The sequence below is a fragment of the Jaculus jaculus genome, chromosome 15, assembly GCF_020740685.1.
Source record: "Jaculus jaculus isolate mJacJac1 chromosome 15, mJacJac1.mat.Y.cur, whole genome shotgun sequence".
In the NCBI taxonomy this organism is placed as follows: Eukaryota; Metazoa; Chordata; class Mammalia; order Rodentia; family Dipodidae; genus Jaculus; species Jaculus jaculus.
This window is the reverse complement of record NC_059116.1, coordinates 34,014,463-34,041,944: the sequence shown is the minus strand read 5'-3', so window position 1 is coordinate 34,041,944 and position 27,482 is coordinate 34,014,463. Positions and strand designations below refer to the sequence as shown.

At 56.0% G+C, this 27,482-nt stretch overlaps 2 protein-coding genes across 6 annotated transcripts; one reads left to right on the top strand and one right to left on the bottom strand.

Moving 5' to 3' along the window:
- Window positions 1–26: 26 nt before the first annotated feature.
- C15H19orf25 (chromosome 15 C19orf25 homolog) lies at window positions 27–2,341 on the top strand. Its single transcript, XM_004654693.2, has 3 exons — window positions 27–126; window positions 289–419; window positions 1,231–2,341. The coding sequence occupies exons 2-3, from the start codon at window positions 290–292 to the stop codon at window positions 1,413–1,415; spliced, it is 315 nt and encodes a 104-aa protein (XP_004654750.1). The 5' UTR covers window positions 27–126; window position 289; the 3' UTR covers window positions 1,416–2,341.
- Window positions 2,299–27,102, bottom strand: Apc2 (APC regulator of WNT signaling pathway 2). 5 transcript variants are annotated; one of them, XM_045134815.1, is made up of 15 exons: window positions 27,031–27,102; window positions 19,838–19,996; window positions 19,637–19,727; window positions 19,375–19,555; window positions 17,155–17,263; window positions 16,937–17,053; window positions 16,634–16,711; window positions 16,419–16,514; window positions 14,703–15,075; window positions 13,866–13,961; window positions 13,436–13,575; window positions 12,918–12,995; window positions 12,614–12,730; window positions 11,374–11,588; window positions 2,299–9,615 (listed from the first exon to the last, which is right to left on the bottom strand). In XM_045134815.1, the coding sequence occupies exons 1-15, from the start codon at window positions 27,073–27,075 to the stop codon at window positions 4,590–4,592; spliced, it is 6,921 nt and encodes a 2,306-aa protein (XP_044990750.1). In that variant the 5' UTR covers window positions 27,076–27,102; the 3' UTR covers window positions 2,299–4,589. The 5 variants fall into 5 exon arrangements, with proteins under 5 accessions (XP_044990750.1, XP_044990751.1, XP_044990752.1 ...); XM_045134816.1 differs by having other exon boundaries at window positions 16,937–17,050; XM_045134817.1 differs by lacking the exon at window positions 27,031–27,102 and adding an exon at window positions 23,604–23,809.
- Between the last annotated feature and the right edge of the window lie 380 nt (window positions 27,103–27,482).

Below are 27,482 nucleotides of genomic sequence, written 5' to 3'. Positions count from 1 at the left end.
CACGTGTCGAGAGCCTAGCGGCGCTCGTGCCGGAAGCGGAGGTGGTGGCCGCAACGGTGGCTCTGGCGGCTTCGGGTGCGCGGAGAAGCCGGTGGCAAGAGATGCCGTGGGGGAATTGAGGCTGAGGTCCAGCCGGGTCCTGAAATCCCGCGCGAAGGGAAGGGTGGGCGCGGCCGGGCAGCTTGGGTAGAGCCGCGGCAGGTTCGTAGTTTTCCGGGGCCAAGGACTCCCACCGGCCAGGACGGGACGCGCGGCGCGCTCATCGCCGTCTCCCTCGCCCGCCCGCAGGATGGGCTCCAAGGCCAAGAAGCGCGTGGTGCTGCCCACCCGGCCCGCGCCTCCCACGGTGGCGCAGATTGTGGAGGACGTGCGAGGGGCGCCGGCGCTGGACCCTGTCTTCACCGCCCTGGCCCCGGAAGGTAGAAGTACAGTGTGCGGGAGGACGTCCAGCCCTTACCTCTGTCTCCCCCTCTGCAAAGGGGGCCATTCTCGGGGTCGTGTGGGGCTGCGGAGGGGGGCCCGCGGGGAAATTGCTGCGATCCAAGGCTTCAAGGGCTACCCATTGAGGCCTCGTCTCAAATAACAAGAGACCCGTGAGTCCAGGTGCTCAAGGACTACGTCTGTGGTGCGGTGCGTACCCCTACCCACTGAGCCACAGCCCAAACCTCCTTGCTTATATATATATATATATATATATATATATATATATATATATATATATATATATATATATATATATATATATATTTTTTTTTTTTTTTTTCGAGTTAGGGTCTCGCTGTAATCCAGGCTGACCTGGAATACACTGTGTAGTCTCAGGCTGGCCTACCTTTGCCTCCTGAGTGCTGGGATTAAAGGCGTGTGCGTTACATATTTAAAAAATTTTTAGAGCGAGAAACAGAATGGAGCTCTAGGGCCTCAGCCACTCCAATGGAACTCCAGACGCCTGCAACCACCTAGTGGGCATGTGTGACCTTGCTCTTGCCTCACCTTCGTGCATCTGGCTCACGTGGATCTGGAGTAGAACATGGGTCCTTAGGCTTCATAGGCTAGCGTCTTAACTGCTAAAACACCTGTCCAGTCCCGTTATATTCTTTGAGACAGGCTGACTTCTAACTACATAGCTGAGAATGAACTCCTGATCCTCCTGCCACAGCTTCCCGGGCTGTTGGTTGCTCAGAGAACACCCTCACTGACACGCGGGCAGTGACCACTTTGTCATGTCCCCAGACCCCCCAGAAGACCCCGAGGCCCAGCAGGAACTCTACCAGCAGAGCCGGACATATGTGGCTACCAACGAACACCTGCGGCAGGCCCGAGATGGACTGAGGCAGAAGTGTGAGGAGCTGCGGCGAGCAGGTGACAGGCTGGAAGAAGAAGTGAACCAGGTGACTGCAGCTGCTTTCTCTGGCTGACCTGTAGGACACCCGATGGGAAGCACCCAGCATCTTCCTCAGGGGACTTCAGGGCCTGGTTGGCCTTCCTGAGATCCCATGGGCAGCTTGACTCCTGCCTGACACCCCTGCTCCATCATTGCATCCTGCCAGGACACCGGGCTGGTGTGACCTGCACTGTGGGCTCCAGAGTTCTGTCTGCTTCTCTGACCCCAGCTGGGCCTCTGCGGCAGGGACACCCTCTGTCACTGCCTCTACCCCAGTTCTGCTCAGCTGGGGTTGGGGCAAAGGGTTTCCTTCCCCTCAGCTTGGCATTTCTCCCAAACTGTTCCTCTCTGTTCCCACTTTCCACCCTGGGTCAGACGATGCCATGGCCACCGTCCCTACTGCCTGACATCATTGTGGTTGATAGGACTGGGCCCCAGAGATCCTAACTATGGTCTCCTGTACCCTGCTGTTGACCTTGCCGGCTCAGCTTGATTTTTCTTTCCAAGGAATACAGTTGCCTGGCAGAAATGTCCCAGAGTCCAAGCAGAGCTGACCCGGGAGGCCCTGTACCACCCTACATGTAGGATAAGTTCAGCTCAGTATGCACAGAACAGTAGCCTGGGCAGGGGACATTGTTCCTTCTAGACTCATTCCAGACTTGCCGCTCTAGGGACATTGGCTTTGTTTTGGGGTCTCAAGGGGCCTTCACCCCTGACCAGCCCTCATGCCTCTGCTGGCCCCAGGCTATGCTCACTGGAAATGGCCTTGACTTGCGGCTCTGGACTCCCCAGGAATTACTCCTTGTGGGAGCAGCACCTGTGTCAACCTCACTCCAGTGTCTGGGGGTACCTGATCTGGGGTGTCTGCTCAGCCAGTGTGAAAAGCCCTCCCCCTCCCCCTCTGGACAACACGAAGATTCACACTGGCTTTATTTATTAAAGGTGTAAATAAGACCAGGACACTGGGCTGGTGGCATTCTTCTGCCAGACATAGAACTTTACACGAGAAGGATTTCTAGGACCGGTGCACAGTGTAGGACTACAAGTGACAGTGGCCATGGGCAGGGGTGACAGATGGAGTAGGAAGCAGGTTAACAGGTGGACATGTGGCTGTGTAGAGCATCCAGGAGCACAGTCTGCTTCTCGGGGCCACCCACCAGACCCCTCCTCTTCCCGAGTTGCTCCAGAGGCAGGTGGCATCAAGTCGTGTTCTAGTGATGAGTTCAGACCTTCCAAGGGAACACTGCCCTAAGACTGGGCCCCCTGCTCCAGCCTGGAGTAGACTATCCACACTGCCAGCTGTCCTTCCAGAAAGTACTATCCTGCACTGGGCTTCTGCCACCTGAGTCCCACCTGGGCTGGCTGAGGCGCTGGCGTGCAGGTTCTGGAGAAGGCAAGAGTAGTTAGCCACTGGACATCTGCCCCAACAGGAAGAGGAGGCGGGAAAGGTGCCAGTCCCTTTTGTGCCGGGCACCAGGAGTCAGCTGAGACCTCTGTGAGCCACACCTGACTCCTCTCCCATCACCACAGCTGCTCTGTCTGCTGAAGTAGCTTCCAGGAGTTCTCCCCACAGCTGATATGGGGAAACTGAGGCATGAGGCACCAAGAGCATTTCCCAGGGTCTTACAGCGTGTGGTAGCAGGTCACACCTCCACCAACCCCAGTCTGACAGCCAAGTGGATACTCTTTTTTTTTTTTTTTTTTTCCCCAACTGTGTTCTTGGGCCATCCTGGAAGACAATTGGCCCATGGTGGGTGTGAGCGAGCACCCAGCCTCCCCAAATTGTCACACCATAGCCAGGGTTCTGAGGCCAACCAGCTGTGTCCATGGAGGGGCTCTGGTGAATGGAAGGTACTCTGCTGAGTCCTGTCCTTGTTCCCTCCCTGTGGGCCTGTGTCCTCGGAGATGCCTGGCAGCCCTGGCTGCTTGGGAGTCTGTCCTGTGGGCAGTAGTCTCAGAGCATGATGGGCATCATGGAAGTACCAGTAAAATACTGGGAACCTCCCCTGAGGGGCCTCGGTAAGCTGTGGTTACAATGACGTCTACTTGTCTCCCATCTGCACCTAGGATTGGACAGCGGTATCTGGACACCAAAGGTTCCTTCTAAGGCCCCCATAGGACTCAAAACCACCTCTCCTACCCTAGAGCAGGGACTTGGTGTCAGCCTGTGGGATGGCATGGCCCTTTGGAGCTGCTCATGATCATGGGTCCGTGGACATCTCCAAACTGACATAGGTGGCACCGCCACTCCAGGTCGTACCAGAGACTTCTGGGGACATGCATTAAACCATGAAGAGGAAGGCCGGGTTCCTGGGGTCCCTGTCGCTTTGGTACTCAGCAACTCTCCATCTTGATCCAGGGCCTCTGTGGAGCCTGAGGCCTCCCACTGTGTCCCCAAGCCCCCTCCACTTCAGGCAGGGCATTGAGAGAGGCCAGGCTTTTACAGATGGGCCTCCTCCCCACAGTGCCGGTGCTTCTCCTGACCCCCCCTCCCCCAGGGTCCTCCCAGCTCAAGGCCAGTTTCTCCAAGGCAGGGTCCCTGACAATGGCCTGCAGAGGGACACAGGGCCAGCGGCCTGTAGCCTCTGCAATGTTCAGTAGCCTCTCTTCCCCCACCCCAACTGTCAGACAGGGCTCAGGTGGCCTAGCAACCCTCTCCTTGGCAGCCCAGATGCATCGGCTTCGGTGGGTGTCTCAGCCAGCTCAGCCACGCCTTTACCCTCACGTTCACTCCCCCAGCTGCCACCACCTAGCAAGCAAGGCAGCAGAGGATTCATTAACCAATTACCACGGAGTTAATTACACGCTCCGGAAGACTGGCTGCTACAGCTGAGGAAGCCTTGGCCCCAGCTGGCAGAGACTCTCGCCCCACCCCCTGGCTTGTCCCCCACCTCAGGCACCTCCCTAGAGGCTGTTCTCAGGCTCCCCCTGGTTATAGCCTGGGTCCTATAGCTAGGGACCTGCAGATGGTGGCTGGTCTCCCAGCCCAAGCTGTTGGATGGCTGGGCCAGGACCCCATGAGTGTGACCCCATAAGCAGACCTCTGCTTTGGAGCCCCAGCCTGGAAGCAAGGGCTAGCCCTCCAGTCAGATGACATGAGCTGGGTGAGGGTAGGCTTGGGGGAGCCACCCTGTACGGCCTACTTGGAGCATCTATAGAGCAGGCCGAGCTGGGCCTCAGGGCCAGGAGAGAATGTTCTGGAAGACCACTATTCCAGGAGGCTTGCTGAGGCAGTGACAGGGCCTTTCTCCACCATGGAGTCGCTGGTCACGGTGGCCGCAGCCATAGGGCTGGGTACATAGTTGAATGGAGAAACCCGTGCAGCTCGGCTGGGGGAGCCATGCCTGCTGGAAGGGAAGCCTCCCACAGCCACGCCCAGGCCCTCGTGGGCAAAGGGTGTCGTGGTAGGTGGCTTGGTGAGACAGGGTCCATCCACATCACTGCCCAGCACTGCGGCTGGTCCACCAGCTGGAACTTGAGGAGGCTCCCTGCTCTCCAGGCTAGGTGACGTGCTGGAGTTGGTTTTAGGGGTGACCACATCCTCCGTCTGCACCACGGCGTCACTAGTCTTGCGTAGTGGGGTCCCAACCGGACTGTCCTCAGGAGATGAGACCCTGAGTGGCAGAGCAGTGGCGGGAAGTGTGCTGCGTAGGATGTGGGGGACATCTTCGTCTCGGATACGACGCCATGTGGTCCCTGGCGCAGCCACTTTCGGCAGCGGGTTGGCCTCACCATCGCTGTTTCGGCGGGTGGCATCTGCAGGGACAGAGGGCGTGGGGACCGCGCCATCCGGCCTGCGTGCCATGCTAATGTGTGGCAGTGATGCATAGCGCTTGACTGTCTCGGGCTGCACGGAGGACATGCGCACAGGCAGGCGTGATGGACTCTCAGAGCTGGTGCGCCGGGGTGCACGTGGACCTGGACCTGACCTGGTTTCGGGTGACCGCTGGGGAGACGCGGACTGCCTTGGGGATGCCCGGAGCTCATCACAGCGAGAGGAGCACAGGAAGACTGCGGGGAGTGCTGGCCTGCCACGGCGGGGTGATGCACTCTGGGAGGTGGAGGCTGTGGACTCTGCAGAGGACAGCTCTGAGCGTCGGCGACGCAGAACACCTGGAGACTCCTTGATGAAGGTCAGCTGCCGGCGGAAACCAGAGCGGTCAGACTCACTTCCACTGGAGTGGGCAGAAGCTGCACGGACCAGGCCCACCCGGCCGCTACGTGTCCCCGAACCTCCTTCAGGCCCTGCTCGGCCTCTGGGTCCCGGCTCTGGGGCTGCCCTGGCCAGTGGTGGTGGCCCTCGCCTGACTGGCCTCTGCATGAATGGAATTCGCACAGGAGACTTCTGTGTCTTATGCTGTTTCGCTAAAAGGGCCCGAGCTGGTGTTCTGGGCCCTGGTGAGGCCCCGGGGCCAGGCAGAGGTCCTGCGGTCAGCGTAGCCAGAGGGGACTGCCTTGCCACTGACTGGGAGGCCGGTGAGGTCTGGGAGGAACTGGAGGATGGCGTTTTGGCGAGGCGGGCTGGTGGTGTGGCACTCCTGGGTGGATGGCTCAGGGCCGCCAGCTCAGAGATCTTCCCTGGCCGGTGCAGGCTCCGTGAACGTTGCTGCCCGGGGCTAGTGGCTTTTGAGGCAGCCCCCAGTTGTGTGGGGGCACCAGTGTCCTTCCTTGGTGTGGTACGGGGGGCTGGGACCCCTTTGGGCTGGGCCCGGGTGGCAGAGCTGGGCATGTGGATTACTGTCCTTCCCCGGAGTATGGCTGGCTCCCCCAACGCTGTTCTCTGGGTACCTCTTGGTTTCTCAGGGCCTCTGGGAGAGCGGGCACTGCTCACACTGTCCTTGGCTGAGGTAGCACTCTGCTTCCCTGGACGCCTGGCACCGCCTGCCTCAGCTCCTGCCGCAGGTTGTCGCCCCTTCTTGGGTTTGGTGGGTTGTAGGGTGGGCCCTGATGACAACCCAGACGCCAGGGACAAGAGGGACTCAGACTCGGAGGAGGCTTCCAGGCTGGCTGCAGCCGCCGCCTGGTGTAGCCACGTGACGATGGAGTTGGCTCCCTCTTGGATGGCCTGCCACTCAACACTGTCTAGATCAGAGGCCGGATCTGAACCGGCCACCTCATCGCAGCATTTTCCAGGCACCTCTGTGGGTCGCACATCAGTCCGGGTGGCACGGGGCTTGCGACGCTTGGAACCCGGTGCCTGTGATCGGTGCCTGGGCAAGGCTGAGCCAGAGCACCTCAGACGCAGCTCCTCCTTGGCCCTGGGGCTGGGAAAACTCTCCTGTCCATTGCCTATACTCTGGACCTTGGTGGCCATCAGCTCTCGGGCTCGAGGACGGCTGACCAGCTGCTCGGAGGCCTCATGCTCGCTGAGGGAGCTGGCCGAGGAAGTCAAGGAATAGCATGGTGGGGTCTCATCCACAATCAGCCTGGGCTGGACACGAGTGGGTGTTGGCACAGGCAGCATGGCCTTGGACAGCGTCTCCTTCCTGCCCACTGGGCGCTCCCGCTTCAGAGAGCGCGGGATGGCAGATGCCTGCCGTGGTGGTGGGGCTGCTGTGGGAAGCTCCTGATCAGAGTCATAGAAACAGTACACCGCCTCCTCAGTGGGTGTTGTGAGGCAAAGGGGCTGCAGTGCCCCATCCCCACGGGATCGGCCCTGGCGTGAGTCTTCCTTGTCTGATGGCACACTTGAGGGTCGACCGAGGGGCAGTGCTAACCCTGCCCTGGTCCTGCTGGTTCCCCGAGTCTGTTCTGCACTCTTGCCAGCGCCCACTGTCTTGGGTCTGTGCCCAGAGGGTTGCCTGACAGGTGCTGCACGGCCAGTGGGTCTTTGCCTGTCCCTCACTCTGCCAGGCTGGTCCTTGGGAGGTCCCAGCAGGGTCTCATCACTTAGCGAGGCAGCACTAGAAAAGTTGACTGGTGTGCCTTCCTCCGAGTCAGTGCCAGAATCATCATCCTGGGCTGGGGCGGGCACCAGCATGTACACTGGTACTGGCAGTGCACGGCGGCCAGGTACCAGCGCCGAAGCCACCTTGCGGAGCCGAGCTGGCATGGCAGCACCCAGGCACTCCCGCAATGCATCCAGCTCCTTGTCGGTGGCTGCTCGTCTGCGGGAGCTGGTGGGCACTGGGCCATCGAGGCGGCCTCCAGTATCATCTCTTCTGCGGTGACCACCACCCCCAGCACGCTCTGGGCACGCAGGTGGCCGCAGCCTCAGCTCCACATCCTGCTGCACATACAGCTCATGCAAGGCCAGCGCGCTCAGGCTGGAGGCGCAGGAGAAGTTTTCATCTGGCTTCTCCACCGTGAAGCGCACACTGCCAGCGTCTAGCAGCTCAGAGGGAGGCTGGCAGCGCTCACGGCAGTCCGCAATGTCCAGGAAGCGCTTCACATAGCTCTCCCATTGCAGGCTGAACTGGCTGGTCTCAGGCTGCCCCAGTGGCATGGCAGGTGGTGTCTTGCTACGGCTAGGAGGCATCGTCTGCCCAGGGCTGTCAGGCAGCTCACTGGGACTCACTGTCCCACTGCCCAGCCCGCTGCATGGGTCACTGGGTATGGAACTGGCAATAGACGGACTCTCAAAGCTGCCCAGAGAGCTCACAGAGCTACAGCGACTCAGAACCAGAGGCGTTTCTTGGACACAGTTCTCCGAAGAACTGGATGGTGTGGCATCCTCCACTCCAAGGCCCCGGCTGTGACCCTGGCGGGGTGCAGGGATGGCCACCGGCAGGGAGGTAGTCGTGGATCCCCGCCATGCCCTGTCTAACTCGGTGTCCTGGGGGCCAGTCTCCTCTAGACCCTCCAGGGAAGAGTCACTGTCGAGGTTCCCACCCTCACTGGGGTCGGCATGTCCAGTAGAAGACAGGGAGGACAGGGAGCTACAGCGGGATAGAGACATTGGCCCATCTTGGCCCACCAGCTTCTGTAGCACCCTACTGGCCACAGGCAGTGGGGACACCTCCAATTTCTCAGGTACCTTGTTCAGGCTGTCCACAGGCATCCATGCCTGTTTCCGGGACCCCGGGGAGGCCCCAGGTCCTGCCAGGGGTCTGAGACCAACTCCAGCTGCCCCATCCAGCAACGGCACATGCTGGTAGGTGGGGGATAGCTTGATGGTGCGGACACGAGCATCAGTTGCCACTGTGTCTCGGGAGGGCAGCTCAGCCTGAGTGCTGGGCAAGTCCAGTTCCAGCCGGCTGGGCCGTGTCTGCCCACGCAAAGGGTCCTTACGGTGCTCGGCCAGCGAGGCCATCGGATAGGGCTGCATGTGCTGCTGGGGGCAGTACCCATCGCTGGTGCTGCCACTATTCAGGCTGTCATTGGAGAGACTGGCGTGAGCCGCCTTCAGCCGCAGGAGTGGATGTGCACGGCCAGTGCCCTCCCTACGCCCACTTTCAGGGCCCCGACAAGGTGAGCAGGACTGGGCACGACCCTCTCTTGGAGCCTCCTGCCCGGGGTCCCCAGAGCTAAGACTGAAGCTGTCATCAGAGGAGGTGTTCAGGGCCGAGATGTCCTCCACCAGACGGTCAATCCGCGCCACGGCCAGCGCTAGCTTGGTCTTTGCCTTGGCAGCCAAGGCAGCCTCCCCGCTGGCCTCCTTCTCAGCTTCTGGTCCACCCTGGCGGGCAGGTGGAGTGCGTGCTAATGCCTGCCCCTGAAGGAAGGGGCTGCCAAGGAACAGGGACAGCACAGCTGGGCTGGCTGGCTCTGCTGTGGTGGCAGCGGCAGCCAGGGATGGCGCATCATCGTCGTCGAAGCAGCCAGAGTCAGAGGCATAGTCCTGGACCAGTCCATCCAGGTTGCGCAGGGGTGGCAGTGGCTTCCGGGTAATAGCCTCAGCCTCGGGCAGGCCCTGCTTCTCCAGATGGCCCAGTGTCTGTGTCAGGTGCCGGGCATCCAGCTCTGCCTCCAGTGCCCGCTGCTTGCGCACATATAAACTAGGCACACAGGTGCCCGGAGACACAGCTGTGGCTGCTGCCTGGTACTTGGCGGGCCGGTGGGCCAGCAAGTTACGCAAGGCAGCTGCACTACCCATAGCAATCATCTTGTGCTTCGAGTGCACGAGATTCCGCAACATGCCCACGGCACCTAGGTCCCACAGCAGCTCCTGATCTCGCGGGCTGCGTGCCGACAGGTTCCACAGTGTTCCGCAGGCGTTGCTCACGATGGTCAGGCTGTGTGAGGTCAGGTGCTGCAGCAGGGTCTGCAGGCAATTGTGGTCCCGAAGCACTTGCCTGCAGTCAGAGGAGAGCAAGGTCAGTCAGGCCAAGGCAGCTGAGAAGCCACAGCCGCCAGGCCACTACCCCTAACCCATATGCTGACTTCGGCTTCGTCCTACCCCACTGCAGCTCATGGCACCCGGTAATGGCTACAACTTACGTCTTCCTACACTTCAAGCACCCCAACTCAGCCATCCCTACAGCTCTGCAAAGCCTTCTACCTTCAGCAACACCACACCAGGACAAAAAAAGGCTGATCAGGTTTTTAGAAAATGACCATGAGAGAGATCCAGTGAGGTTTGATGTCCAGAAATACAAAGCTTGTAGCTGGGCATGGTGACGCACGCCTTTAATCCCAGCACTCAGGAGGCAGAGGTAGGAGGATCGTCATGAGTACAAGGCCACCCTGAGACTACGTAGTAAATTCCAGGTCAGCCTGGGCTAGAGTGAAACCCTACCCTGAAAAATAAAATGAATAAATAAATATAAAGCTTGTGAAGGCATACCCCATATAGGGTGGGACATAAATTACTTTTTCTCGCATTTGCTTTTCTGTTTTCATTTTTTAAAGTTTTTTTTCCAAGGTAGGGTCTCACTATAGCCCAGGATGACCTGGAATTAGTCCCAAGGTGGCCTCGAACTCATAGTGATCCTCCTACCTTTGCCTCCTGAGTGCTGGGATTAAAGGTGTACACAACCATGGCTGGCATTATATTTTTTAATACTTATTTTTATTTGAGACAGAGAGAATGGGTGCACCAGGACCTCTAGCCACTGCAAATGAACTCCAGATGCATGTGTCACCTTGTGCATCTGACTTACGTGGGACCTGGAGAATCAAACCTGGATCCTTAGGCTTTGCAGGCAAGCACCTTAACCACTAAGCCATCTCTCCAGCCCATCTTTTTTCTTTTCTTTTTTTCTTTTTTTTTTTTTTTTTTGTTTGTTTTTCGAGGTCAGGTCTCAATCTGGCCCAGGCTGACCTGGAATTAACTATGTAGTCTCAGGGTGGCCTCGAACTCACAGTGATCCTCCTACATCTACCTCCTGAGTGCTGGGATTAAAGGTGTGAACCACCGCACCCAGATTTTTTTTTTTTAATTTTTAAATTGAGAGAGAGGGAGACAGATAAAGGCAGATAGAGAGGAAGGCCTTCAGCCACTGCAAATGAACTCCAGACACAATCGCCACCTGCATCTGGCTTATGTAGATACTGGAGAATTGAATCTGGGTCCTTTGGCTTTCCAGGCAAGAGTCTTAATCACTAAGCCATCTTTCCAGCCCTCATTTTTCATTTCTTGAGACAGGGCCTTGTATAGCCCAGGCTGACCTCAAACTTACTACACAGCCAAGGATGACCTTCACTGATGCTCCTGCCTCCACCTGGGATGGCAGGTGTGCGCCACAACACCTGACTTACTATTATTTAGTAATAAGGGTTTGGAGGGTTTTTTTTTTTTTTTCAAGGTAGGCTCTCATTCTAGCCCAGACTTCCCTGGAACTCACTCTGTAGTCTCAGACAGGCCTTAAATTCACAGCAATCCTCCTACCTCTGTCTCCCAAGTACTGGGATTAAAGGTATGTGCCACCATGCACAGCTTCACACCCAGAAAGTTTTTAACTTCATAAACATTTTAGCATAAGTACCCCCAGGGCACATATCCCTAGAACAACATGTCACAGTGGGGTCTCCAGTTCCTAGTGTGATTCTCCTCGCCAGCCAGCCTCCCCTTGGCCCTGCATGTGTCTGGGACGACCAAGGCCCTGGCTGACCTGTAGTCCTCACGTGTGGCGATGAGGCTGGACACGTTGCGCAGGATGCCGCCGCCGCTCTCTATGACCGCGAGGGAATTACCCTGGCAGCGGTAGGTCAGTGTGCTCACCAGGAAGCCCAGGGCACCGTCCACCTGGCAGATGGCCGCTTTGTTTTCTGTGCTGTGTGCTGACAGATTCCACAGGGCGCTGAGCACACTCTTCAGAGTAGATTCCTGAGTCCAGGGATCAGGGGAACGAGGCTCAGTGCCAAGGGTCACAGCCTTACACTACCCATTGCCCCTCTACTGAGGCCACATGGAGTACCCACAGAGCAGCCCAGCCTGGTGGCACAGGCCTGCTGTCCCAGCTACTTGGGCAACCAAGGCAGGAGGATCAAAAGTTCCAAGCCAGCCTTGGCAACTCATCAAAATCACATCTCAAGGGTTGGAGGGATGGCTTAGCAATTAAGGTGAAAGGACCCAGGTTCAATTCCCCAGGACCCACGTTAGCCAGATGTACAAGATGGCACATGCATCTGGAGTTCATTTGCAGTGGCTGGAGGCTCTAGTGCACCCATTCTCTCTCCCTCCTTTCCTCCCTCCCTCTGTCAAATAAATAAATAATATTTTTAAAAAAAACATGTCAGGGGCTGGAGAGATGGCTTAGTGGTTAAGCACCTGTCTGTGAAACCTAAAGGCTACGGTTCGAGGCTTGATTCCTCAGAACCCACGTAAGCCAGTTAAACAAGGTGGTGCATGCATCTGGAGTTCCTTTACAGTGGGGAGAGGCCCTGTGTGCCCATTCTCTCTCTCTTGCTCTCTTTCTGTCTGTTGCTCTCAAATAAATAAAAAAAAGTCATGTCTTAAAATATGAAGGTGGGCATGGTGGCACATGCCTTTGATCCCAGCACTTATGAGGCCAAGGTAGGAGGATCACTGTGAGTTCGCGGCTACCTTGAGACTACATAGTGAATACCAAGTCAGCCTGGACTAGAGTGAGATCCTACCTCAAAAAATATATATACATGAGTGTGGCTTGGTGGTCAGCACCTACCCACAGTAAGGATTGGGGGCATGGTCAGCAATAGAGTGACAGCCTTGCTAAAGCATCATCTCCTAGGAGCCACAGGGAAGGACACCCTAGGCTCAGTCTCTTCAACTTGATTTCCCCAGAGGTGAGGGACTCATCACCTTCCCCAGTGTCTCCCTGCTCCATGGCTCCCTCTGCCTCCTCCAACCCTGCCCAGCCTCGTGCCCACCTTGGAGGCCCTCAGGACACACTCCATCAGTGCAGTCATGCTGCCAACTTCCCGCAGCACTTTCTTACTGTTGATATCAGCCCTCCACGAAAGATTACGTAGGATGCTGGACACCACCTGGGGGAGAAGCATGGCCACTGTGGACCCAGAGCCTTGGCTCCAGCCAAACCCTACAATCCTCCCATGTACCCTGGAGAGAGAGTGACAGGCAACAGTGCTTGGGGACATCACCAGACACAGGCGGACTTTGAAACCCCCTAAGCTGGCAGAAGCGAGACCAGCCAGATCCCCCTGCCCCAGATACCTGGTGTAGCTCCTCACTCTCTGAGGCCAGCTGGGCTACAATGGCTTCCATGCAGCCCCGGCGGGCACACAGTGTGGCCTGTTGGGAGTGACAGAGGACAGTAGTTGTGTCAGGTACAGCAGGGAAGGGGAGGGTTCCCCCATCCTTCCTCTTTCCAGCCCCTTGTGGTAGATCTCCAGCCCGGGATGCTTGAATCTCTCTGCCACCAGGATGGAGGACTCCATTAGTCACAGTGGGAAACTGAGGCTCAGACAGGTGCAGACATTCAACCTCCTTGAGCCAAGAGGCCAAGGACTGGGAGGCAGTGTTGAGTGGCTTGGGGTGAAGCAAGTCCAGTCATTCTCTTCCTGTTCCTCACTTGATCTGGGCCTCAATTTACCTCACCTATAATCAGGAACAACTGTCACCTCTCACAACAGCGTCCAGGCTGGAGCAAGGTGGAAGAAGGCTAAGCTGGTCCCTGGATCCCCGTAACACAACAATAACCACCCACCCGCCTGTCCAGCACCCCTGGGAACCTTGTTGGCGACATCCCCAAAGGTGAGATTGGTGAGGGTCATGCCGGCATAGCGGCGCAGGGCAAGGTTGAGTGGGTCCCGCGTCATCTTGTGCATTTCATAATCCACCTGCAGAAGCTCTGCCACAGCCTGCAGTCCACCTGTGAGGGGTACGAGAGGGGCCTGTCCATGTTGGGCGCCCCTTGTGCCCTGACTTCTGTCCTCCCAGCTTTGCCTGCGCCAGTCCCTCTACCCACACCCGCTGCCCACAAGCCCACCTCCCCCACTCTGAGGACACCCTCCTCTCTATGGATAGATTGATGCAGTTCTCATCACTGCCCCAGTGGACAACCCTTCTGACTCCACCCTCTGTTCCATGGTAGCCAAAGGATTAGTGTCAACCAACAGCCATGGGAAGTGGAGGAGGGGACACCAAGGGGATGGCACTCACCTAGCTCATTCATGGCACGCCGGTACTCCTCGTCAAAAGACAGCTTCATCACTGCGCAGGTGGCCTGGCAAATCTGGGGCTCTATGGGGACTGGGGCTATGGGCAAGGGAGCAGGTGAGAGTCCCACTTCTAGGAAAGATGCTCAGGGAACCCCAAAAGTCCCCATCCCCCACACCTACTGTTACCACCCTGCATGAAGCAGACTCCTCACAGACAGAAATAAAGTGACTGCCATCATGGTCCCTGTGGGGCAAGACAGGGAGCTAACACCTGTGGCTCTGCAGTGGCTGTAGAACATAGAGTCTCAAGCCTGGCATAGTGGCCCAGTCCTGTCACCCCAGCTCCTCAGGTGGCTGAGACAGGAGGATACAAGCTCAGGGCTGCCTGGGCCACAATTAATTCAAGGCCAGTCAAGACAACTGAGACCCTATCTCAATGTAAAAAGTATAAGATGGCTGGGGGCATGGTCAACAGTAGAGTGACAACCTAGAACCCACAGTGAGGGCTGGGGGCATGGTCAACAGTAGAGTGATAGCCTAGAACCCAGAGTGAGGGCTGGGGGCGTGGTCAGGGGTAGAGTGACAGCCTGGAACCCACAGTGAGGGCTGAGGATGTGGTCAGTGCTACAGTGACAGCCTGGGATCCACAATGAGGGCTGGGGGCATGGTCAGAAGTTCCAACATCGAGACCACACAGCCTCCAGTGACTTTGCAAAGCATTTTTCCTGCCCCAGGAATAGTCAAGGGGGACTCAGTGGTGTTCCTTTGCTATACCCATAAGTCCTCCATACAGCCTGTGCCCCCCCACACCCTGTGTGAAGGTGCCCCTGACACTCACCACTGCCCTCATTCCCGCCCTCACGTGCTCGCAGCCAGTCCCAGCCCGTCTCGCAGTAGGCGCGGATCTGCTCCAGCACGTGCAGCACACGCATCTCCTTGCGCGCCAGTCCCTGGTCTGGCTGTGAGAAGACGATGTTGTGTAATGCCGCGTTGGCCCGCATCCGTGCATCCTTGGCCCCAGGTGCCCCTGGAACTCCTGCATGTGCCCCAGCCTCAGCGCCATGCAGGATCTGTAGCAGCAAGGGCAAGCAGCCCGAGCGGCGCATGGCCACACAGCTCTCAGGGGAGCTGGACATGGCCAGCAGGGTGCGCGCTGTGTCCTCCTGGTCCCGAGTCGCCAACATAGACAGCAGCCAGAAAACCACCTCCACCTGCATGGTAAGGGGAAGGGAAGGGTCATGGAGAGAGGGAGCACAGCATCAGGGTTGGAATCATCCCCACACCTGAGGACTGACTACTCCTAGAGTGGTGTCCTGAGGTGGGGCTCTTGCTTAGTGGGTAGAATGCTTGCCTGCCATGCAGAGGCCCTGAGTTCCACCCCCAGCACTATATAAATTGGGCGTGGTGATGCAACCTGTCACCCCAGTACTAAAGAGATGGAAGCAAGAGGATTGGCAATTCAAGGCCATCATTGCTATGTAGTAAGTTTGAGGCCAGCCTGGCCTACATAACACCCTGTCTCAAAACTGGGGGGGTGGAGGGCTGGAGATATGGCATAGCAGCTAAGGTGTTTGCCTGAGAAGCCTAAGGTTCGATTCTCCAGGTCCCATGTAAATCAGATGCACAAGGTGGCGCATACATTTGGAGTTCATTTGCCTTGGCACACTCATTCTCTCTGTGTGTCTCAAATAAATAAAAATGGGCTGGAGAAATGGCTTAGTGGTTAAGCGCTTGCCTGTGAAGCCTAAGGACCCTGGTTTGAGGCTCGATTCCCCAGGTCCCACGTTAGCCAGATGCACAAGGGTGCGCACGCATTTGTAGTTCGTTTACTGTGGCTTGTGGTCCTGGAGTGCCAATTCTCTCTCCCTGTCTATCCTGCCTCTTTCTCTCTCTACCTGTCACTCAAATAAGTAAATAAAAGTAAACAAAAAAATTAAACAGGATTGTTCTGAGTTTGTGGCCAGCCTGACCCGCAGAGTGAGTTCTAAGTGAGCCTGGGCTAGAGTGAGACTCTGCCTCAAAACAACAAAAAGGTAGGCTGGGGAGGTAGGTCAGTGGGTAAGGCACCTTCCTAGCATGCATAAAACCTTTGGAAGATCCCCGGTACCGCATAAGCCCTGTCATCCAGCACTCAGGAGACAGAGGCAGGACGATTAGAAGTTCAAGCTCATCCTCAGCTACATAGAAAGGTGGAGGCCAGTTTGGGTACCTGTGTCTCTAGCTATGAAAAAAAGAAAAAGAAAGAAAGAAAGAAGGAAGGAAGGAAGGAGGGAGGGAGGGAGGGAGGGAAGGAAGGAAGCAAGGAAAGAAGGAAAGAAAGAAAAAAAGAAAGAAAGAAAGAAAGAGAGAAAGAAAGAAAGAAAAAAGAGGTGGCCCATAATCCAAGCACTGGGAAATTTGAGTCGAGGGACTGTCACAAGTTTGAGGATAGCCTGGCCCACAGAGCAAGACCCTGTCTCGTAGAAACATAGACCCCAGCCTCACTAGGGCCTCACTTCACAGCAGTTGTCCCGCATCTCACTCCAACACCATCTTCTGGCTTCTCCCATCTCACCTTGCTGTTGCCGGGCTGAGGGGTACCATCCTCAGGGTGTGTGGGAACCTCGGCCTCTGGGTCCTCCACCGCCATGGGCTTCGTGGCCAGCACAGCCTGAAGGGAGAACACGAAGCAGGGTTGAGTACCCAGGGTGCAGCGACCGGCTCTGTGGGGCTGAGCAGAGCTTGGGGAGCCAGCGCGTACTGGAGCCCTGGCTCTCAGGGTTCCACTACCTGGGGCTCCGTCTGCTGCACCCGGTCCTGCGCCTCCAGCAGTTCCTTGTCAATCTGCTCCAGGCGCGAAGCGCGAATCTGCCAGGGGAGAAAGCGGGCTGAGGCTGACTCCACACCCTCCGACTCCACGCCCTGGACGGACACAGCTTCCTCGGGCAAGACCCTACACCGGGACTCCACCCGGTGAGCCAGCCCCAAGGATTCTCCCTCCTTCAGGTGACAGGGGTCCCTGTAGGCCCCGCCCACAGAAATATCCATTCTGATTGGCCTTCTGTCGGTGCCACGCCCACAGGGCCCGCGCACCTGTGCGCGCTGCACCATTTCGTCCGAGGTGCCGAAGCGCTCCTCCATCAGCGAGCGGATGTGCTGAGCCTCGAACTCCAACTGTTGTCTGATAAGGTCCATCTGCATGGAGAACTGCTGGGAGGGATGCGCCAGTGAGTGACGTGGGGGCCCTGGACCAGGACCCCTGTCTTGCGCCTGTGAGTGACGTGGGCTCTGGTGCACCCCAGCGCGCTCACCGTCTCTACGTGGGGCAGCTCGTCCAGGCGCTTGGACAGGCCCTGCAGCTGCGAGTAGTACCACAGCTTCTCCTTCTCCTCCTTCTCGATCTCGCTCAACAGGAAACACCTACGGGCAGGATGAGAGGCGCTCTGGAGATGTGGGGTTCGTGGCACTGCTCCCCACCCCGGCCTGCCCTCAGCATTGGGGTGCACGAACAAAGGAGAAAAAGTAATCCCTTGAGATATTTAGGCAGGAGGACTGCCATGCGTTTCGGGCCATCCTGGAACCTCTGAACAACAAAGATAAACAACAGAATTCCAGAGGTGGAGGCAGGAGGATTAGTTCAAGGCCAGCCTCCACTACAGTGTGAGTTTGAGGGCACCCTTGGCTACATGAGACCCTGGATATGGTGGCACATGCCTTTAATCCCAGCATTCAGGACACTGGTAGGAGTTCGAGGCCACCCTGAGATAACATAGTGACCTCCAGATCAGCCTGGGCTACAGTGAAACCCTATCTTGAAAAGCCAAAAAAATAAGTAAATAAATAATAATAAAAACAAACAAAACCAAAAAACAGCCTGGTGTGGTGGTGCAGGCCTTTAATCCCAGGACTCAGGAGGCTGAGGTAGGAGAATTGCTGTGAGTTTCAGGTCAGCCTGGGCTACAGCAAGATTGTAAAATTAATTAAAAGCTGGGTGTGGTGGCACATGCCTTTAATCTCAGCCCTCAGGAGGGAGGCAAAGGTAGGAGGATCAACATGAGTTCAAGGGCAGCCTGGGGCTACAAAGTGAATTCCAAGTCAGCCTGGGCTAGAGTGTAGAGTGAAAAAAGAGAGTGAGAGAGATGGCTTAGTAGCTAAAGCGTTTGCCTGTGAAACCAAATGACCCAGGTTTGATTCCCCAGGACCCACGTAAGCCATATGCACAAGGTGGCACACATGTCTGGAGTTCATTTACAGTGGCCGAAGGCCCTGGCATGCCCATTCTTTCTCTCTCTCTGTGCCTTTCTCTCCCTCAAATAAAAAATAAAATAAAATAAAACTTTAAAAGAAAGAAAAAGAGGGGCTGGAGAGATGGCTTAGTGGTTAAGGCATTTGCCTGCAAAGCCAAAGGATCCCATTTTGATTCTCCAGGACCCACGTAATCCAGATGCACAGAAACACATGTGTCTGGAGTTCATTTGCAGTGGCTGGAGGCCCTGGTGCACCCCACCCCTCCCTCCCTCTCTCTGTCTCTTTCTCTCTCTCAAATAAATAAATAAATTTTTTAAAAAAGAAAAAAATAGTGACACACAATTGTAATAACATAAGTATGGAAACTATTTTTTTTTAATTTTTATTAACATTTTCCATGATTATAAAATATATCCCATGGTAATTCCCTCCTGGAAACTATTTTTAAAATAATAATAACCAGGGCTAGAGAGATGGCATAGCGGTTAAGCACTTGCCTAAGGACCTGGGTTCAAGGCTCGATTCCCCAGGACCCCTGTTAGCCAGATGCACATGGGGGCTCACGCGTCTGGAGTTCATTTGCAGTGGCTGAAGGCCCTGGCATGCCCATTCTCCCTCTCTCTCTCTTCGCCTCTTTCTCTCTCTGTCTGTCATTCTCAAATAAATAAATAATTGAATAATAAAAAATATTTAAAAAATAATAATAATAATAACCAGCTGTGGTGGTGCATGCCTTTAATCCCAACACTAGGGAAGCTGAGGCAGAAGGATTGCTGTGAGTTTTAGGCTAGCCTAGACTACAAAGTGAATTTCAGGTCAGCCTGGATGGAATGAGACTCTACCACAAACAAAAAACAAAATGATAACGACAGAAAACTCCCCACTTTACCGAGAAGTCTGAGACGAGGAAGCCACACAGCAGACACAGGAGCTGAGCTGGGTTCAGACCCTGTCCAGGGCCCTCTACTGGCCCTGGGCCCAGATTTTCTGGACTGCTGTCCCTCTCCCTACAAAGGCATCCTTGAGGCCTTCTGGCCCTATGCCTGATGGTGAGTCCTGGCACTGGATGAGGTGCAGACCCCAGGGGACATCTCCCAGGAGCCTCTCCCTCTACCAGGAATGCCCCTATCCTCTGAGCCAGCTGGGTCAGGGAAGGGGTGAAGTGGCCACATGAAGTGGGGTGCAGACAGAAGAGGCCTGAAATGGGTGTGGCTGCATGAGGGATGAGGCCATAAGCCAAGGGGCCAGTCCATTAGCAGAGGCCTCTGACCACAGACTCTCACCTCTCTCTGTCCAGTTCCTCCAGCAGTCTGAGGGTTGCCTTGCTCAGTTCTCCAAAGCTCTCCTTGGAGGGCCCAGAGCCATGGACAGGGCTTCCCTCTGGGGTCCGGGTGGAAGGTTCTGGGCCCAGGGCCAGTGGCTGGAACTTGAGGTTGTACAGACTGCTGATGTCCATCTGCAGAGCTGATAGGTCAAGGGTGAAGGCTGGGTGCTGCCGTCCTCTCCCCTCCTCTCCTCTTCCTGCTGTGTCAGGGCCCTGCCTACCTTTCAGCTGCTCCAGCACCTCGGTCTGGCCCGAGCTCACCAGCACACGGGCCTCCTGCTCCAGCTTGTCCTGCAGGTGTTTCAGGACTTCCTGTGGGCACAGCAGCAGACGTGGTTTGTGGGTATGATGGCCTCCTAGGGAGCTTGGGACCCCGCCAGCCCTCCTGAGACCCTGGTCATGTTCTGCATCAAAGCCTGCACCTTCATGCCTGAGGTCTCTGTTTCCAGCTTGGACAGGTGGCTGGAGTTGTCCCGCAGTTCTTGCCGTAGGTGACTGTTCTCGGCCTTCAAGGCCTCCACCTGTCGAACCAGCTGTTCGTAGGATGCCACGGAGCTGGTCATCTTTAGTTCCTGCAGCGCCTGGGGCCACGGGGTCAGGGTATTGAGCGGAGGGGCTGGGAGAACATGACCAGTACCCTACAGATGGCCCAGGACCCAGCCCTGCCACCTATGTTGGGGGTATGGCTCCTGGGTGTCAGTGGTCAGTGTGGACCCACACAGGTAGGGCCTGATGAAGCTGGGACAGATGAAAGTGACAGACATGCACAGTGAGGGCAGGAAACAGAGCACACAGCCCTTGGATGGCTGGTCATATAGATAGAATGCTGAAAGACAGGCTCAAGAACATACATGTCGACAACCAGGTGGGAGGGGGGGGCATACGGGCATCTGTTACCATGACAATGTAAATCTACAAATGGACAGGCAAACCCAAGTCCACCAGGCTCATAGGCTGATGCCAAAGAGAGGTAGGTAGACAGACAGGATTTGTTCCCAGCAAAGCCAGCCTGCTCAAGCAGGCAGCCAGAAGGGCCCGGCCACAGATCACTAGCTGGCCCAGGTGACAGATGGGACATCTGGAAGGTCAGCAACAATACCAGAGGAAGCAGTGAGTGCCTCTCGGAAGTAAGCTCATCAGGAGACCAGAGTCCCTGTACAGCCCAACCTGCTCCATCCAAGGCTGGGTCCCCTGCAGGTACCTTCAAGGCCTGGCTCCGGTGGCTCTGAGCCCCTTGGCTCTGCCCTCAGCTGGTTCTTTGTCCCTTTGGCTGGCTGGCTGGCTGTGCTCAAGGCTGGCCCTGCAGCATCCTCCCTTCCTCTCTGTCAGGCGGGCTTTCGGGCCACAGCAATCCGGTAACCCCCCAGCGGTCCCCCTTCTGTCTTTGTTCCCTTCCCATCAGCCCGTGCCCCCTCCCTCCGCCTTTGTCTGAGGCCCCACCAATGGCATCTCATCCCTCTGAGGCCTCCTCCTTCCTGCCAACCCCCTCTGCCTGCCAGCCAAAGACCTGTACTCCCCAAATCAGCCATGCCCCCTCCACCCGGGGAGGGGACACCTGCTCCCTTGCCCCTCCCCCACAATGCCATACACATGCATTATCATAACCATTCCCCATCTCCTTGTCCTTTACCATAGCCATCGCGATGGCACCTATGGCACACTGGGGACCAGGGAGAGGCTCATCCCAACTAGCTTGAAGGACCCGCTGTGTGCCAGCCGTGCTCTCTCCACCGCTGTCCTATGTCTCAAGACCACCAGACTGTACCCAGGGACTGAAACCCACACCCCCGCTGCAGTTTAGACCTGAGTTTGAATGTGATCTCATGTAAAAGGTGGGTGTGATGGTGCCTCACCGTGATCTCACTGTCGGGGGAGGGGGGTTCAGAGGCAGGAGGAGTCTCTGGACTTGCTGGCTAGTTAATAAAGCTGAATTAGTAAGCTCCAGGCTCAGTGGAAGACCCTATCTCAAAGAATAAAGTGGAGAGAAACTGGAGGGAGTAGGTGGACCTGAACCAGTAAGAAAGAGGACAGGAGTGACCAGAACCCAGACACTTCCTGGAGGGGCTCAGAAATGCAGGTAGTAAGCCAGGGCAAGGAGACACACACCTGTCTTCTCAGCTCTTGGGAGGTGGAGGCAGAAGGATCCGAAGTTTGAGGCCAGTCTGGGCTATATAAGACTCTTGGGGAGGAGGAGGGGAGCTGCCTGGCATGGTACACAATTTTAATCACAGCACTCGGGAAGCAAAGGTAGGAGGATCGCTGTGAGTTCAAGGCCAGCCTGAGGCTACACAGTGAATTCCAGGTCAGCCTGGGGTAGAGTGAGACCCCACTTTGAAAAATAAAAAATAAAGATAAAAAAACAAGGAGGAAATAAGATAATGCTTGGTAGGTAAATCTCTTGCTACACAAGCATGAGGACCTCAATTCAGATCCTCAAAGCCCAAGTTTCTTCCAGGCATGGTGGTGTGTGCCTGTGATCCCAGCACTGGGGAGGTGGGGCAAGCTGGCCAGCCAGTCTAGCTGAATTGGTGAGCTCTGGGTTCAAGTGAGACCCTGTCTCAATAAAGAAGATGAAGGGCTCTTAATGGTTAAGGTGTTTGCCTGCAAAGCCTAATGACCTGGGTTTGATTCCCCAGTACCCATATAAAGCCAGATGCACAATGTGGTGCATGTCTGGAGTTCTTTTGTAATGGCAGGAGGCCCTGGCATGCCCATTTTCATTCCCTCTCTCTCTCTCTCTCTCTCTCTCTCTCTGCTGGCAAATAAAAAATATTAAATAAGGTGCAGAGGGATAAAAGAAGACACACATTCATGTGTATGCACGCACATATGAATGTGCTGCATAAATGCATGCACACACACTACACATCCAGAAAAGCAAACAAAGGAGAGAGAGAGAAAAAAAAAACTGGTCCACATAGTGGTGAAGGCAGGACGAGACCTGGGCCCTCTCCAGACCTTTACTTGTCTACCCCAGGGCTAGAGATAGCCTCCAGCCACCCTGAGGGCTGATGGGAAGAGCAGGTGGGGAGGCTGGCACACTTCACCCCAACACTGATTCCACCCACAGCAAAGTTTCAGCCAAGGTCAAGCCTGGCATCAGCTCAGCTGGAGGTGTGAGCTGTCACAATGCAGCAGCCAGTCAGGAGAACCTCAGACCAAACCCTCACCTATGCCCACCTCTCTTCACCCATGCAGACCTATGGGAGCCCTGACCAGGGTTGGAGGGGTGGCTATGCCTTCTCTCTGCCACCCCACAAGAATCAGACTCCTTCCCTGTCCCCACGTTTGTTGGCACCTCTCAATCCACGTTGGTATCGACTCCTCACAGCCACCAGCTCTCCAAGTGGGTCTGGCTGAACCCCTTCTCCCTGACAACCCTCTCCCAGTTCCCTCTTCAGCTTCTTCCTGTTGGAAAAAGCTATTTTTTAAAAAAAGGAAAAGAAGCCGGGCGTGGTGGCGCATGCCTTTAATCCCAGCACTTGGGAGGCAGAGGTAGAAGGATCGCCGTGAGTTCGAGGCCATCCTGAGACTACATAATGAATTCCAGGTCAGCCTGGGCTAGAGTGAAGCCCTACCTCGAAAATAAATACATAAAATAAAAAGAAATAAAAGAAAGCTCAAAAATTTGGGCTCTAACCTTCCAGAGCTCAAATACCTGCCATGGCTCCCTCGGGCCCCAGGCTAAGCCTGCAGTCTTCCTCCAGACTGCCCAGAAGCTGTTTTCCAAAGAACTTTGCACTTACAGGTTCCACACACTACACCTTTCTCCAGGAAGTCCTCCCACCTGCCCCTGACCCAAAAAGCGGTCACAGAAAGGACACACCAATAACGGGAGATGGTTCTGAGCATTCATGGCAGGATTGGGGGCACACGAGGTAGAATGTGAAGCCCAGAGGTGCTTCCTTTGTTTCTCTGGTCCCATCCCGACCCTTCTTAACAGAAGGAAACTGATGCAGAGAGCACCCAGCAGCCAGAGACACATAGCACCTTGCTCACAGACACAGAGACTCGAGTACTGAAGCCCCTGTGAGTGTGTGTGCACATGATGGGCTACAACAGCACACACGTCCACCTGGCAAGGACTCGGTTTCCCCTGCCAGCTCCCACTCTGGAGCAATAGGGGGTTGAGTCTGCGCTGACATGCAAGACAGGCTGCGCCCATGCCCTCCACCCAGGAAGACGCACCCTCTTACTTGCAGCTGGGCTGGCTGGGAGACCCAGGGGCTCCTCCCTCGGCTCAGCTCCGCCTAAAATCTGGGCTCAGGATGTCCCCAGGGTCTCGGCAACACGGGCTGGGGGGAGTCCAGGATGGACAAAGCCCAAGCTGGGCCTGGCCAGGCCTCTCCCGGCTCTGGGCAAGACCACCGTGAGCAGGGGGGCTGGGGATGCAGGATGAAGGATGCAGGCATGGTGGCCAATGGTGGTGCGGGAAGACGAGCTGGTGTCATGGCAACAACCAATAGCAGCTTGGGGTGGGGACCAGTGATGGCTGCAGGGCGATGGGCCTCTGCTGGGGATCAAAGGCTGCTGTATTGGGAGGGGGAAATGAGGTAGGTGAGTTCCTCCAAAGGGAAGGGGCGCCCTGAGGACCAAGACCTTATCTCCCATGCCCCACTGCAGGGCAAAAGAACCTTTGAACACCAGGTGGCTGCACACTCGGGATTTGAGCTGAAACATCAAATAATGGATGTTACATCAGAATCTTGGGAGTGGTGGGGCAGGCAGTGTCCGAAGGCAGAAGCCAGGCTCATCCCTTTGCAGAGATGCCACTGGCCTTCTGTGGACAGATCAGGGCAGGGACAGAGTGGGCATTCTCTGGAGGTCCTGGCTGGCCTTGGAGAAGGGCCAGGGATGGAGGAGGTATTTGGGATCCCTTCCCCATTTTTCCTTGTTCTCTGGACAGAGCCTTAGGACCTGGACCTGTCATCATGTGTGACTGTCCCTCCCTGTGTCACTGTCCTTTCTCCCACACTTAATGCACTTCCGCAGGAGGAAAGCCAGAGGAAAGAAGAGCTGGGGGGGGGAGTCCAGGGGCCCACCCTCAGCTTGCCCAGTCTTCAAAGAGTACCAAGAGGATGGACCATCCAGAGCCTGAAGCTTTAGGGCAGTCCCACACACAGGACAAGATGTGGCTTTGGAGCTGGGGGTAGTGACACATGCCTTTAACCCCAGCACTTGGGAAGCAAAGATAGGAGGATCACCATGAGTTCAAGGCCACCCTGAGCCTACCAAGTAAATTCCAGGTCAGCCTGGGCTAGAACTAGTCCCTACCTCAAAAACACAAAAGATATGGCTTTGGGACCTACAATGGTATTTTTCTGCCTGCCTGGAGGCTCTGGGAATTAGGGGGCCACAGGGAGTGCCAGGCCAGACGGCCAAGAGGACCAGGACAAGGGCACAGCTGACCCTGCTTGCAGAGGATGCAAGGGGCTTTTGCTGGAGACACAAAGTCTACTCTGAGAAGGGACAAGGGAGCCTGGTGCAGTGGCCCATACCTGTCATCCCAGTACTGGGAAGCTGAGGCAGGACTGCTGCAAGTTTGAAGCCAGTTACAGAGAGAAATCTCCCTCAATTATAAAAGGCAGCTGGGGGTTTGGAGAGATGATACCTGAGTTCAATTCCCCAGTACCCAAGTAAAACCAGATGCACAAAGTGGTGTATGCATCTGGAGTTCATTTGCAGCAGCTGTAGGCCCTGGCGTGCCCATTTTCTCTCTCTCATCTTTCTTGAAATAAATTTTAAAATAATTTTTTAAAGGCTGAATGCTGGGCTTGGTGGTGTACACCTTTAATCCCAGCACTCAGGAAGCAGAGGTAGGAGCACTGCCATGAGCTCAAGGCCACCCTGAGATAACATAGTGAATTCCAGGTCAGCCTAGGCTAGAAAGAGACTCTATCTAAAAAAAAAAAAAAAAAAAAAAAAAAAAAAAAAAAAAAAGGCTGGAGAGATGGCTTAGCAGTTAAGGCGCTTGGCCTGCCCAGCCCATGGACCCAGGTTTGATTTCCTAGTACCCACATAAACATGGTGCATGTATCTCGAGTTCGTCTGCAGTGGCTGGAAGCCCTGGCAGGCTCATTCTGTCTGTCTCAAATAAGTGTTTTAAAAAAGAAGAGGCAGCTGGGTATGGTGGCTCACACCTATAATCCCAGCACTTGGGAGACTGAGGCAGAAGGATCACTGTGAGTTCTAAGTAAGCCTAAATTACAATGAGACCCTGCTTCAGCAAACCAATACATATAGGCAGCAGGCTGTGACATGAGGCAATGGTCGTTGGGGGGACTCAGAGGGATGTTGGGGCTGAGGGAATATCAAGATGAGCTCAGAGCACAGCAGATGTATAATGGGTGAGGGGCTGGGGTGCATCATCAAGGCTGGTAGAGTAGCAGTGGCTACTCTAGGGTCTCAGCTCAGAGCTGGGCAAGGCTGGAGCTTGGGGCCAGGAGCACAACCCAGGACCTAAGTCCTGTCTCTGCTGTCCTCTTCCTGTGTGACCTTGGGTGTGTCTCTGGCCTCAGTTTCCAAGCTAGTCCTCTGGGGGGGGGGGTGCAGGTCATTCCTGCCTCACCATGGAGATAAATAAGCCCCACCTATGAAAGGCAAGGATTTGGGTGTGGGGAAACTAAGTGTAGGAAGCACCTTGCAGTTGGTGGCTGCATGAGCCCTGCCAGGCCATGGAGCAGTGGAACCTTCCTTCCTCACTCCCTCCCTTGCCAGGCTTTAAGGGTAAGGGAACCCCCCACCCCAAATAAATTAATAAAATTTTAAAAAAAGAGTAAGGGGACCCAAGACTAGACACCCTTAGCCTCAACCCTGTAGAACATTCCAGACTCACATCCTCTCCAGAACTAGGCTTTGCATCACTGGATACAGAACCACGAGGAACTCGGGGATGCTGGGAGTGCCCCCAACCCCATTGTACAGTCCTTGTGTCTCTAGCCTCTTCTGGAATGCTCTAGGCTCCCGAAGGTGGATTTCTGTTCATCCTACTTCAGTTCCCCCACCGGTGACACTGCAGGGCTCACTTGGATGCTACTGGATCCACGAATCTGGCCACTCCAGAGTACATGGAAAAAATAGGGGATCCCTATTGTTATGTGGAGTGGGGGCATAAAGTGGCTCAAAGCCCCCCAGGTCATCAAAGGGTGGCAGCCGTGGCCCTCAGGTTCCCTGGAGGGGGTCACTTGGCTGCTCAGTCCCTTCAGCACCGATTCAAGCTCTCTTCTTGGCCCAAGCATGACCTTGGGCACTTCCTTGAACCCCAACCAGCTTCCCCTTCCAGGAACGTGGAAGTAGGTCCTATACCAGGAGTGTGGAGGGAGACACTGCAGCCCTGCAGATACCCCACCACGCCTCAACCAGCGAGTCTACAGCGCAAGAAAAACAGGGTCTCAGGGAGGGTCTCAGACTGAGTTTGCGCCTGCGCAAAACGGGATGGAGGGGCACCCAACACTGCACACTGCTCGTGGCCGTTTCCCTGGTAACGGTCTCCAAGACAACCTGGCTAAGACCCCTGGACCTGTCGGGTCCTCGAGCAGCCCCACCTCTCCCACGCCGTCCTGACGGAGCCCAGAGCATGCATCTGCTGTGCCTGGCCAGGAACCCTGCACCCTACCTGGTCCCCGAAGAAGGCAGAGTACAGCAGGCCCAGGAGCCCCATGAGCAGCGATGCCCTGACAGTGCGCCCCGCCCTCGGCCGCAGGGACGGCCTGCGCATGCGCGAGGGGCGGGAGAGGTCACTAGAGGGGGCGGGGGCTCCTGACGACCCTAAGAATGCAAAATGAGGTCGCGGACTGCGAGCAGGTGTAGCTTGGACCACGGGGGCTGATCGCATCCAGGAGCCATCGGGAAAGGGATGGTGTCTGAGAGCAGAGGTGGGTATCAGTCCAGTCCCAACCCAGCGCTGCCCAGGCCCAAGAAACTGCGGCGACAGAGCCGGGAGCACGCATACAGGGATGGATGATGCTAGCACTCAGGTGCTAGGGAAGATGGACGAGGACCTGGTCCAAGTCTAGGTTGACAAATTTCAGGCAAGGCTTCAAATGGAGGCAACTGGAGCTAGCACCA

What these genes read in the sequence shown, in the direction of transcription:
- Apc2 (XM_045134815.1), bottom strand. Translation starts at nt 27,075, where the DNA reads ATGGGGCTCCTGGGCCTGCTGTACTCTGCCTTCTTCGGGGACCAG. An exon ending in TGCAGCAGACGGAGCCCCAG is followed by an intron (nt 16,515 to 16,633) that starts GTAGTGGAACCC and finishes TTCTCCCTTCAG; the next exon opens with GCTGTGCTGGCCACGAAGCC. An exon ending in GGGCGGGAATGAGGGCAGTG is followed by an intron (nt 13,962 to 14,702) that starts GTGAGTGTCAGG and finishes CCTTGCCCATAG; the next exon opens with CCCCAGTCCCCATAGAGCCC.
- C15H19orf25 (XM_004654693.2), top strand. Translation starts at nt 290, where the DNA reads ATGGGCTCCAAGGCCAAGAAGCGCGTGGTGCTGCCCACCCGGCCCGCG. An exon ending in CACCGCCCTGGCCCCGGAAG is followed by an intron (nt 420 to 1,230) that starts GTAGAAGTACAG and finishes TCATGTCCCCAG; the next exon opens with ACCCCCCAGAAGACCCCGAG.